Source organism: Sturnira hondurensis, unplaced genomic scaffold (assembly GCF_014824575.4).
Source record: "Sturnira hondurensis isolate 20B ecotype Veracruz unplaced genomic scaffold, ASM1482457v3 Scaffold0000256, whole genome shotgun sequence".
In the NCBI taxonomy this organism is placed as follows: Eukaryota; Metazoa; Chordata; class Mammalia; order Chiroptera; family Phyllostomidae; genus Sturnira; species Sturnira hondurensis.
In genome coordinates, this window is record NW_028072887.1 from 2,705,327 (window position 1) to 2,718,141 (window position 12,815).

At 37.1% G+C, this 12,815-nt stretch overlaps 1 protein-coding gene and 1 pseudogene across 1 annotated transcript in view; one reads left to right on the plus strand and one right to left on the minus strand.

Annotated features, from left to right (window-relative positions):
* UBXN4 (UBX domain protein 4) overlaps positions 1–12,815 on the plus strand; it is a 43,985-nt gene that overhangs the window by 12,095 nt on the left and 19,075 nt on the right. Inside the window, exons 6-7 of the mRNA XM_037027913.1 lie at positions 4,532–4,622; positions 12,066–12,120. Of these exons, the coding sequence (XP_036883808.1) occupies positions 4,532–4,622; positions 12,066–12,120 (146 nt within the window). The remainder of the gene's footprint in view (positions 1–4,531; positions 4,623–12,065; positions 12,121–12,815) is intronic.
* LOC118974385 (non-histone chromosomal protein HMG-14-like) lies at positions 3,791–4,525 on the minus strand (annotated as a pseudogene).

A 12,815-nucleotide genomic window follows, 5' to 3' on the forward strand; every position in this document is an offset into this window, starting at 1 on the left:
TAGAGCTTGTAGAAATAAGAGGTGTGACTGAAGAGGGACTGACGGAAAAGGCAAAAGAAATTTTATATGTATATTAGGGATCGTGGTCAGAGTAGTTTGGAGTACTATAGCTTTGTATTAGTCAACATAGGGTTAGATGCAAAAAGTTAGAAAGTTAGTATCCTAAAAGATGATTCCAGTCTATCATCCTGGTTAATCATTAAGCCTCTATTTGAGTACATTTAATTACAGGAGGGTCATTATCTTGCCTAAGAAGCCTATTCAGTTGTCGAAGCCCTAATTTTTAGAAAAGTTCTTCCTTATCTTGAGCCAAAACTTGATGCCCTACAATTTTGCATTAACTTGAATGCTACTTATGGAGTTTCAAGTAACAGTTTTTTGAATATTTGAAGTACAGCTATCAGGTCCCTTCTTAGAAGTCTCATTTTAAGGTTTTACATACATAGATCACTTAAATTCTAGATGCAGTTAGGACTGGGGAACTCTATTATGAATGTAGTCCATTAGGTGTACAGCAGAATAGTTATCTTTTACATTTACTCGGGTATTTATAATTTCCAAAATTTCTCATTGCCTTTTGAATACAGATGCTCCTTGGCTTACAGTGGGGTTGTGTCCTGGTAAATCCTTAAGTTAAAAATATAAGTTAAAAATGTGCTTAATACATGTAACCTATCAAACAACATAGCCTAGCCTAGCCTGCCTTAAGTGTGCTCAGAACATAGTATCAAAAAAACACTGGTAACAGGGTACAGTGTAGAGTATCACTTGTGTACCCATGTGGTTGCATTCTGACTGGGAGCTCCAGCTGGCAGCTGCTGCCCAGAATCATGGGAAAGTGCCTTACCGCATATCACTAGTTCAGAAAAATATCAAAATTCAAAATATGGTTTTGGCTGAATGTATATTGCTTTTTTACCATCATAAAATCTAAAAACTGTAAGTCAAACCATTGTAAGTGTGTGTTCAGTAGGAAATTAGTAAATTTTCTTTAGTAAATAAAATGAATGCTAAAGATAGTCATGTCTTGATAATAGCAAATAATTTAACAAAACTTTAATTTTTTTAAAGATTTTATTTATTTTTATTTATTTATTTATTTATTTTTTAAAAGATTTTATTTATTTATCTTAGAGGGGAAAGGAAGGAGAGAAGGAGAGAAACACCAATGTGTGGTTGCTTCTCATGAGTCCCTTGCTGGGAACTGGCCTGCAACCCAGGCATGTGCCCTGACTGGGAATTGAACCGCGATCGTCTGGTTTGCAGGCCCACGCTCAATCCACTGAGCTATAGCAGCCAGGGCTCAGATTTTATTTATTTTTAGAGAGAAGGGAAGGCAAGGAGAAAGAGAGGGAGAGAAACTTCAGTGTGGTTGACTCTTGCACACCCCCCACTGGGGCCCTGACTTGCAACCCAGGCATGTGTCCTGACTGGGAATTGAGCCAGCAGTCCTTTGGTTCACAGGCTGACACTCAATCCACTGAGCCACACCAGCCAAGGCTAACAAAACTTTTAGAGGACAAGCTGAACAAAAGTGCTGTGTAATAATATAGTTATGTGGACTTATGACTGAAAGAAAAATGAATGCGTGTCATATAGTGGGGGATTTCTAATGGTATGTTACAGAGTTCTCTGTCTTTGGCATTTTATAAATGACTTGAAAATGTAGAATATACACATAACTTTATGAACAAAATAGCTTATTAGCTTATGCAAGGATTGTATTCAGCAGTGTGCTAGTAAATATTTAACAAGAGGCCTTTGGGCAAGGGAATGCCTTTATTTGTAGTATTTGCTAATTTCCAAGGTATAAAATACTTCTATTGTGGCTGATACCAAGCTACCTAAGTGAATGCAGAGGTAGGAAGAGATGTGTAGCATCGGCTCTACTAAGTAATTCTAGTATTTCCAAAATGGCTATAATAACTAAAACATTATGTTCCAATCTTAGTAAAAGGCTAAGCATTTAATTTATATTAACATGTTTCTCAAAACAACTCTAGGAGATAACCACCCCCATTTTACATATGATGAGACACAGAGAGATTAGGTAACTTACTCAAGTGACAGGATGGGACTTGAACCCAGACTTTACTGCTCCATAGTCTTCAATGATCAAAAATGAAAGAAGTAACAAGTTGGTGGTGAGTGGTAATGAAGGAAATGGTAGAGGCTCTATAAGGAAGTGCCAGACTGTAGCTATCTTCTGTAATAGGCCAGGACAAAATTCTGTCTTTCAGGAAATTCTTAAAGGAATACTAGTGTAGAGCCCTGACTGGTGTGGCTCAGTGGGTTGGGCGTTGGGTTGGCCTTTTGCAAACCAAAAGGTCACCCATTGGATTCTTTGTCAGGGCACGTGCCTGGGTTGCACACCAGGCCCCCAGTTGTGGGCATGCGAGAGGCAACCAGTTGATGTTTCTCTTGCACATCAAAGTTTTGTCCTTTTTTTCCTTCCTCCCTTCTCTTCTCTCTAAAAATAAATAAAATCTTTTTTAAAAAAGATTACTAGTGTAGATACATACAAAAAGCTTCTCTAAGGAATCACTCTGGTATACAGAAGCATCCATTGTCAATGTAAATCTAAAGCAATATCCAGGATCAAACTTGGCCTTTAGAGCATCTCTGTTGAATACTGTAGCCACAGCCACAGGTGGCTATTTTACTTAAAGTTAAATACAATTAAAAATTTAGACCCTCACGTGCATAATCTTGTTTCAAGTGCTCATTAGCCACATGAGGCTTGTGGCTGCTGTACTGGATACCACAGATCATTGGACAGCATAGCTCTAGAGTAAAAGTCTACCTACATCTAGTCCCACTTATTCCACCTTTATTGTATCCACTTGTGTCAGATCAGTATTGCTTCATGTTTTACCTTGGTGGCCCTCAACTGGGTAACTACCTTATGTATTTATTTATTTTTTCATAAGTGAGAGTTTATCGGTTGTTTTGAGAATAAGAACACAGACATTTCAATTTGTAAACACTTCTTAACATATCGACCAAAAATGTTAAGTCATGTAGTTTTGATTCTTTTCTGAAGTTATTCTCTTGACTTTCCAGCTTAAAATTTGGAGACTAATTTTCCTTAATAGAGTATCAGGTCCTGATATCTGCAAATGTTGATACACCTGACATCAAAGTTGGACTAATTCACAGTTTAAGATAATATATACTACATAATTGAATTTTCAGTTTTTCACAGCAAATTAACATAGTTACTAGGAGAACTGGACTGCCACATCAAAGATGTTACAGAATGCACAGAACTTCGACAGGGAGAGCCAAAATTAAGGGCTGGTTTTCTTTTGGAAACATTTCTACCAGAAACATGAGAATAAAGTAATTTAAAATGTTCAGGATATAATAAATGCACAACTGACTCCAAATTGCTATTTAGTATGGTTTGTATTATAGGGTATAAAACTATCCCCATGTGAGATGTTAAGCTGACACCCAAGACGATCAAAGTTAAAGCCTCTCATATTTAAGATGCCACTATTTTCTGGTTGTACCAAAAAATGAACAATATGTAAATGATTCCACTTCTTTTTTTTTTTAAGATTTTATTTATTTATCTTTAGAGGGGAAGGGAAAGAGAGAGGGAGAGAAATATCAATGTATGGTCGCCTGTTGTGCATCCCCTGCTGGAAATTGACCTGCATCCTAGGCATGTGCCCTGACTGGGAATCAAACCGCTATCTTCTGGTTTGCAGGCCTGCGTTCAGTCCGCTGAGCTACACCAGCCAGGGCGATTCCACTTCTTAAAAAAGCATTTACACTTAAAAAGAATGGGATGAGGTGGAATTATGTCCTTATTAAAAATATTTCTAGAACTACTTAAAAACTTGCATTTACAAAATAGTTGATAAAATATGCTGGATTGTAGAAGAGAGACGGGGACCACTGATAAGACATGCTATATGATAATAATCAGGCTTGGCTTCCTTTTCTCTTGCTTCATCTGAGGGTAGACTCTCCTTGTTTTTTGTTTCTCTGTTTTCCAGAGGTAGATCATCTTTAGGTTCCTGGCTAGCCACCCCAGCCTGTTTTCCCTTGGCTCCCTTTTTCCCTTTTGTTTGCACTTTTTTGTCTGCAGATTTATCCTTTCCTGCCGCCTTTTTTGTCCTGGTTTTCACTTATGCAGGAGCAGGCCTAGCCGACACCCTCACCATTCTCTTGGGTTCCTCCTTCGCTGCCCCTTCACAGAGCTGACCTCCCTCTTGGGCATTGTGGCAGTAGGGAGATGCAGGTGGGCGTATGTTGGGTGCCTGAAGGCTGAGGCACTGCCAGAGCCTTCATAGACCTGGATTGCTTGGCCGCTGCCCAAGCTGCTCAGACCTGCTGTCGGGGTATTCTTATTTCTTATTGATAATACTATTGCTCATTTCTTATCTCCTGGTCCATTAGGGAAAATATGTAATGTTTAAGAAACAAGATTAACAATGTTATCACCCAAAAGATTCATACCTTTTAGAAGTTGGCATTAAGTGCAATATTTTTCTTATTTTTTTATATCTGATAATTTAAGGAGGAGAAAGATCAGATGCCATGCCATCTCAGGAGCCCAGTGGCTGTTCAAATCAGAGACCTGCTGAGGACCTCACTGTTAGAGTGGAAAGGTTTGCTTATGTTTTTGTAAATAATACTTCACTAAAAGAGTGGTTGTCAGTTATTTTGTTAATTTGAGTAAAAGCTAAAACTGTACGAATGAAGTTCAGAATTCTGGGTTAAAATTTTTTTATTACCTGACCTATTTATTTGCATCCATGAAGATTAATTCTAGAAGTAAAGTTCTGTGTATCTCTAAAGTCATCAGTCAGCTTTAGGTCTTATCATTCTAAGAATCTTTTCACTGGTATTGTGTTACATGTGTGTTTCCATTTGTCACTTTTGCTTTTTTTCTCTCTATGCTGTAGGATAATAAGTTCCAGATGGTCAAGAATTTCAGCTAATTTTATAACTGTATACTGAGTCTGGGTTCTGCATAAGTGGGTGTCCATTAAATGTCATGTGTTATTAGTTAGTCTGATAATCAGATATAAATTTATGAATTTTTGTAGTTTCTAGTTTGATACTTTAGTAATGAGTAAATCACAGTCTTTTATATACTATGATTCTTAAAGATTATATGAATTGTTGGTGTATAGGTAAGCAGGAATTTTTTTAAATCCTGACTTAAAAACACTTAGTACTAAATGAAGGTTAAGAAAAATTCCTTAGAGATCCTTGACATTTTCTTGTTCACATAGATGCTGTAGAGAAACAGGGTTAAAAGTGATTGTTGACATTGGGTATTTGGGTTTGCTCACAATTCTATAAAAACAACTTCATTTCAGCAAAATCTAGATTCTGATTGTTCTTCGTAGGAATTGGGCATGACTAAGATCTTAATGTGAGAAGCCAGATAGATCCTCACACAGTGGTGAGAGATGGTGTAAAGCTGGGAGAGCAGCAGCAGGGAACTGAAGGTCCCAGGGGTTCATCCTCTTTTGCTTCCTTCTGTTTTGCTGACACCAAACCCACCACTGGGCACCCTTACTTGACCACCTTGGGGTGAAGTGAGATTCAAAGATTAGAAACAGATTTGTAAAGTTGGTGGGAATAAGAAGAAATATGACAGGTAGCCATTTATCCTGGCATAAGGTCAGATGCTATTTAATTGCAGTGAGAAAAGGGAATTTCTGTTTTTGTTTCAGTTATTTCAAATGTATTTTTCTATTACAGTTGACATACATTATTTTATTAGTTTCAGGTGTACAACATAGTGATTAGATACTAATATACCTTGCAAAATGGTCACACTGATAAGACTAATACCCATCTAACACTAATAATAATACGTAGTTACTACAGTATTATTAACTATATTTCCTATTCTGTACTCCCATGACTGTTATAACTGGCAATTTGTATTTCTTAATCCACTTCATCTTTTTCACCCATCCTCTCCATTTTTTTCTCCATCCTGTTGTTTCTTAGTTGCTTCCCTTGTCTTGTAAGGGGATATCTGCCGTGTCTCCCTCTGTGGTTCTACAAACACAATATAGTATGCCATTTTAGTATTAAAAAGTTAAATGTATATACATTGGTGTATATGTTATGTATAGTATAATGAGTCAAGTAAAGACACTCTAAGACATACAGCATGTAGGGGGAAGGTGGTGTGTGGATGTGAAAGAGTGTATAAGAGATAAGTTGTAAGGGAAAATACAACAAAAATAAACTACTAAAAAAAGACATACAACAAAATGTTTATATTAATACCTATGAAAGAGGGGTTGGGTTTTTTTTCCTTTGCTTTGAAGTTGCTAAATTTTCTTCTTGAAGCATTATTACTTTTAAAATGAATGTGTCAGGTCAGAGAGGGTATACAGTTGTTTGAGATTCCTTAAACTGAAAGAACCTTTAAAGTGCTCTTGGAGGAGATACGTGTATGCAGTTTTTTAAAAAGCATATGCTGTTAGGACCATTTTACGAAATATATGTAGACTGGAGCCTATTAAAAAATGATACTAATATTGAAATTAGATGAAATGTTGACAAACTTAATTATAAAACAGTTTTCATTGGGAAGTAACTATTCATTGCTTAGACAACTTTTGAGGAATCCATATCATATGGTTGTATAATTAAAATCATTCAGATTAATTTATCAGATTCAACCAATAAAGTCTGGGCCCTTATAATATTTAATAATTATAGACTGAGGCCCTGCATTTTACTAATCTAAGTTATACTTCATTAGGAATTTTGTTCCTTTTGTGAAATCTGGTTTATTCACAATGACAATAACTAAAAACATCAACCTATATGATATTCCTATGCAAAATATCCTCTTAGCTCATCATTCATATACCTTAAAGTTACCTTCATCCCACCATCCCTGTTGTAGACTGTAGTGCTTTTGTGCCTCTGACTCACTCATCCTCTGAATGGTTATTGGACTGTGAAACCCTAACGCTGCTAGTTTCTGTCTCACAGAACTAAATTGCACTGTTTTTTTCTTTTTCTCAACCCACGTAAATTGGACTCATCCAGTCCCTGTGGTATTCTGATATGTATACCATTATGTAACGCCAAGCTCTGTAAAGCAGAACTCATGCATTTTTCTCTAACCTTGATGACATTTTAAAATAAATTTCATTCAAATGAAAAATTCAGCCTTAAAATTGGGAAGATGGGCTAGTAAATGTAGAATTCTAACTTCCCTCTCAAGCTGTAAAATCTCTTTCCAGAGGCCAAATTTTTGGGAAACTAATTACTCCATGTTAGGTCTGAAGCTTTTTTTCTTATCTAGCTTGAAGGAAAAGTAATTTTGATAATTTTGATAGGGAAAGGTGACTAAATCAAATTGACTTCAGCTCATAAACTCATACGTAATGAGAATATATACTTTGAATTGCCTTGAGTAAGTAAACTTGATTTTTTAAAAAATATATTTTATTATGCTATTACAGTGGTCCCATTTCCCCCCATTCATTCACCTCCACCCTGCACACCCTCTCCCAGCCACATCCCCCCACCCCCTTTAGTTCATGTCCGTGTGTCTTAAGTTCTTTATCTGTCCTTCCATTCTAAATTAAAGCTTTGCTGGATAGAGCAATCTTGGTTGTAGGTCTTTGGATTTTATGACTTGGAATACTTCTTTCCAGCCCCTTCTTGCCTGGAAGGTCTCTTTTGAGAAACCAACTGACAGTCTGATGAGCACTCCTTTGTAGGTAATTGTCCCCTTATCTCTTGCTGCTTGTAGGTTTCTCTCCTTCATTTTAATCTTGGCTAATGTAATGATGATGTGCCTTGGTGTGTTTCCTTCTTGGGTCCAACTTCTTTGGGACTCTCTGAGCTTCCTGGATTTCCTGGAAGTCTTATTTCCTTTGCCAGACTGGGGAAGTTCTCCTTTATTATTTGTTCAAATCAGTTTTCCGCTCGTGGCTGTTCCTCTTCCCCTTCTGGTACCCCTATAATTTGGATGTTGGAACGTTTAAATGTGTCCTGGAGGTTCCTAAGCCTCTCCTCATTTTTTTGAATTCTTGTTTCCTCCTTCTTTTCTGTTTGGTTGTTTCTTTCTTCCTTCTGGTCCACTCCCTTGATTTGAGTCCCAGTTTTCTTTCCATCACTATTGGTTCCCTGTGCATTTTGCTTCATTTCACTTAGTGTAGCCTTCATTTTTTCATCTAATTTGCAGCCAAAATCAACCAGTTCTGTGAGCATCCTGATCACCAGTGCTTTGAACTGTGTGTCTGATAGCTTGGCTATCTCTTAGTGGCTTAGTTGTATTATTTTTGGAGCTTTGATCTGTTCTTCTGTTTTGGCCTTTTTTTTGTCTTGTCGCACCTGTTCTGTATTGAAGGGTGGAGCCTTAGGTGCTCATCAGGGCGGGGCAACCCAGTTGCTCGGTTGTGATGCTGTGTGGGGGGGGCGGGGTCAGAGAGGGAACAGTGGTGCTTGCTCCACCCTCTCTTGGATTCCAGTCCCCTCCGCCACTTCCCCCAAGTAAACTGGACCCTTCTGGTGCTGGTTCCCTGGTGGGTGGGCTTGTGTACTAAGTTCTAGGACTCTGTGGGTCTCTCCAGCAAACTGTCCTGTGAGGCTGGGAGTCTCTCTCTGCACGTCAGCCTCCACAGTGTTTTCAGGCTTTATTTCCTGGCACTGGGACCCTGGGTTTGCGCGGTCTGTCATGATCCCCAGTTATATGTGTGCAATTGTGGGACCCACCAGTCAGACAGCCAGCCGGCTTGCGTACCAGTGTCTCACTTCACTCTCGCCCCCTTGCGGGTCTACCAGTTGCCACCCCGTGCCCCAGTCTTCCAACTGCTGCCTGGACGCCCAGGGCCTGACTGCTGCCATCTTGCGCGCCCTGTGTCACCACTTCTTGTGCCACAACCCCTCTCTGCCCAGCCACCCGACTCTGCCCCGCCTACCAGTCAGAATGAATGTGTCTATTTCAGCTCCTTGGCTGTCCGACTTCAATACAGTTCAATTTTCTGTCAGTTCTGGTTGTTATTTTGTTTGTAAATTTTTGTTGTCCTTATTTTGGTTGTGTGAGGAGGCTCAGTGTGTCTACCTACACCTCCATCTTGGCCGGAAGCTCCATAAACTTGATTTTTTTTAAAAAAAACGAATGATTTGTAATTGAGATTAAAAATTTTTAATACTAAAAAAGATAGTTTTTTTATTTTTAGAGGTAAAGTATGAGGAATATAAGTCTTTTAGTGATTAAGATTAAAAGAAATACCTTCATTAAAGTACATTATTTTGTTTATATAATATTTTATACATTATATTTCCCAGAATTATCTGGGAAAGATAAATATATAGTACCATCAATTCCAACTTTTGGGGGGAAGGTTTCAACCCTCAGAGAATTGAAAGAAGAGTATAATGACCACTTTTTTTGCTGATTCATTTGAAAATTGCAGACATTTTATTTCACACTAAATATTTAAGTATGTATCTCCTAATAATAAAAGCATTGGCTGGGGTTCAGAAGTTCTGAGAGCTCTGAGCACCTAGGGGTTTTAGGGGCTCAGCCTAGCTTGGAGCCTGGAGTCCACACCCACCAACCCATGCCCTGCCCTATCCCCCAGGCCAATGAAAACACCAGTTGAGTAATAGATTCCCAGATGCAGAAGTGATGAAACAGTTGATTTATCATTGAGATGCAGTGGGCTTTCAACTAAATTAAAACAAAATTACATCTTTTTAACTGTATGAAGAGAATTCTGCAAGTGGTATATAATTAAAGAATAAAAACATTTTCAGATTTTAGTATAATGCCACTATCACACTAAAGAAATGGTAAATTGCCCTGGCCGATGTAGCTCAGTGGATTGAGTGCCAGACTGAGAACCACCGGTCGCCGGTTTGATCCTAGTCAGGGCACATGCCTGGGTTGCAGGCCAGCTCCCCAATGAGGGGCGCATGAGAGGCAACCCCACATTGATGTTTCTCCTCCCTCCCTTGCTCCCTCCCTTCCCCTCTCTAAAATAAATAAATAAAATCTTTAATAAAAAAAGAAATGGTAAATTATAAGATTATCTAATCTATCATATTTATATTTCCCCAGTTATCCTAATAATGTCCTTTATAACTTTCCAGATTCAGGATTTATTCAAGGATCATTCATTGAATTTTGTTTAGTATCTTTTACTCTAAAACATTTCCTTTCTTTTGTTTTTTGTTTTTGTTTTTATTTTTTATGACTGGGACATTTTTTAGTCTAGGCTATTTGTTTCTAGAATGTTTGTTGATCTGGTGCCTTTTCCATCATTCTAGGTTCAAGTTAAACTTTGATAAAAACATTACCTAGGTACTGTTTTGTCTTTCCCGTTATGTTATTAGGCAACTAATATCAGCTGTATGGATTATTGGTGCTGTTAGTAAGTTTAATCATTGATTAAGATGGTGTCTGTTGGTTTTTTCAATTATAAGAATAACCCTGTTCTCTAATTAATAAGTTATCTGTGTAATGATTCTTTGAAACAGAATATGCTATTCCTCAGAAACTTTCACCCAGTGTTTTGCCATCCATTGATTTTTGCTTGGATCAGTTATTTCATTGGTAGTGGAAAATTATTTTTCCCTGGCTTTATTCCTTTTTACATTTATTAGCTAGCTTTCATTCTTCTATAGAAAAGCCCTTTCTCTTTGATCTACCTCTTCCTAATTTCCATCCCCCCTTTTTTCAGTGAACTTATTAGACATCAGCACCCAGATCAAGAAATAGAAAATTACCAGTACACTACATGCACCAGAGCCTACTGCCTTCTTCTTAATTCCTGTTTCCTTCTCCAAAATAACCACTATCCTGAATTTAACACCATAGATGAATTTTTTTAATTTGTGAACATCATAACGGAACCATACCACATGTACTCCTGTGTCTGCTCTCCTTTACTCAGCATTGTATATGTGAGGCTCTTCTGTGTTGTTGCATGTGGCAGTAGGTGGTGCACTTTCATTGCTGTGTAGGATTCTTTTATTTGACTATACTACAATTTATCCATTCTACTGTTAATGGACATTTGAATTGTTTTCAGTTTGGGGCTATTACGAATAGGGCACTATGAACATTCTTGTTACATGTCTTAATGAACATACCTTCTGGGTATATTTGTAGGAGTAGAAATTTCTAGATCATAGAAACTGGTCAGTTTTCCAAAGTGGTTATACTGATTTATAACTCCCTTCTGCAGTAGGATGTTTCATGAATCCTTTTTTTTCTCTCTAATGTGTTATAGTTTATTTCTCCTTTTTTTTTTTGATACACAGATTGCCCCAGATTTGGATCATAGAATCCCCTTCATGCTAGATTTTCTGTGCTTTGGACATACATCTCATTCTTTGAGCACCGCCTTGGTTTTTGGCATAATTAATCAAGTACATGTAGCTGTGTGACCCAAATCCTTTCAGAGAAAGTTCTGTTATTTTCTGAAATTGAAATATAATTCACATACTATATATGCATCATGTAAAATTCAAAGTGTACAATTCAGTGGGTTTTAATATGTTCACAAGATTGTGCAACCATTATTACTGTGTGCTTTCGGAATTATTAGTTTTTAACTGACGAATTTCTTACAATTGGGACTCCATTTTGGTATTATTAGTTTTTATAAATGCTGCCTTTCATTCAGTATTTTGCTTTTATTTTTAACAATTTTGTACCACATTGCTGTTTACTTCTGTATTAAGTGATAAAACATTTGTTTAAAATGTATATGTTTATTTTTAAATCAATATCAAATAAATCAGGGGAGGTAAAAAGGAACTGATGGTAAGTAGGAGGTAAAGCACTTAGAGCTGGAACTAGGCTTCCCAATGGGCTTCCCCCGACTCATGGATTTCTCTAGCAGCCAGGGACAAGGCAGACAATTTGTTGCTTTGCCTTCAGGAGCTTTCCTTGTTTGCTTGTTTGTTTTTTCTACATTTCCCCAATTATTTTTAGCTAACTAAATCTCCTAAATGTATTTTATATTTATATGATGTGTTATTGATCAGTTAATATTTATATGATGTGTTATATGATCAGTTAATGTATTTTTTAAAAACTTAAAATACAGACTAACCAAAAAACTTGAAGAAAGGAGAGAAGAGAAAAGGAAAGAAGAAGAACAGGTAAAGTTTGTGTACTGAGCTTCGTTTTACTCTTACATTAAGTAGGGAACATTTGACTCCCTGTTCAGTTGGCAGAACTAGGATGGCTCCTTGGTTATAGTTTAGTTTTGCAGCACAGTGCAGGGAATTAGTCTGTCTTCTGTAGTAAAGTCATAGTGTCCTTTTTGTAAATTGCTGGGAGTAAATTTGCTCATTTCTCCTTCTGCATTGAGTCTTTTACACTAAGAATAAAGGGACTTGAACTAAAATTATTTTGCTTTGATGAAAATCAAAGTTTTAGTTCCTTTTTGTGTAAAGAAAATTGTAGACATTTTGCTAAATTTTTTCTTTGGTGTTGCTGCATTTTAGTGCACCATTAATTTTTCTCATCATGCACACCTAATCTGCATCATCTCTTTGATGTTCTAATATAAGAAGGTTATCGTTTCTCCAAGCCAAATAAATGACAGCCTTAGTGTCCTTTGAGGGTAACATATTCATTCACCTTAGAAACCAAAGACTTGTAGTTCTCTGTTTTCAAACATTGACCACATCATAGTCTTATTAGTACCATTGGCAAAGATGTAGAAATTGATAGACATTTGACTCTTTTCCCATGGTTAATAAATTCTACTGACTTCTTACATTTTATGAAGTTGTTCTATTCCTTTAGCAGTACCTACAACCAGCTTTCCCTGCATACAGAATAATATCTA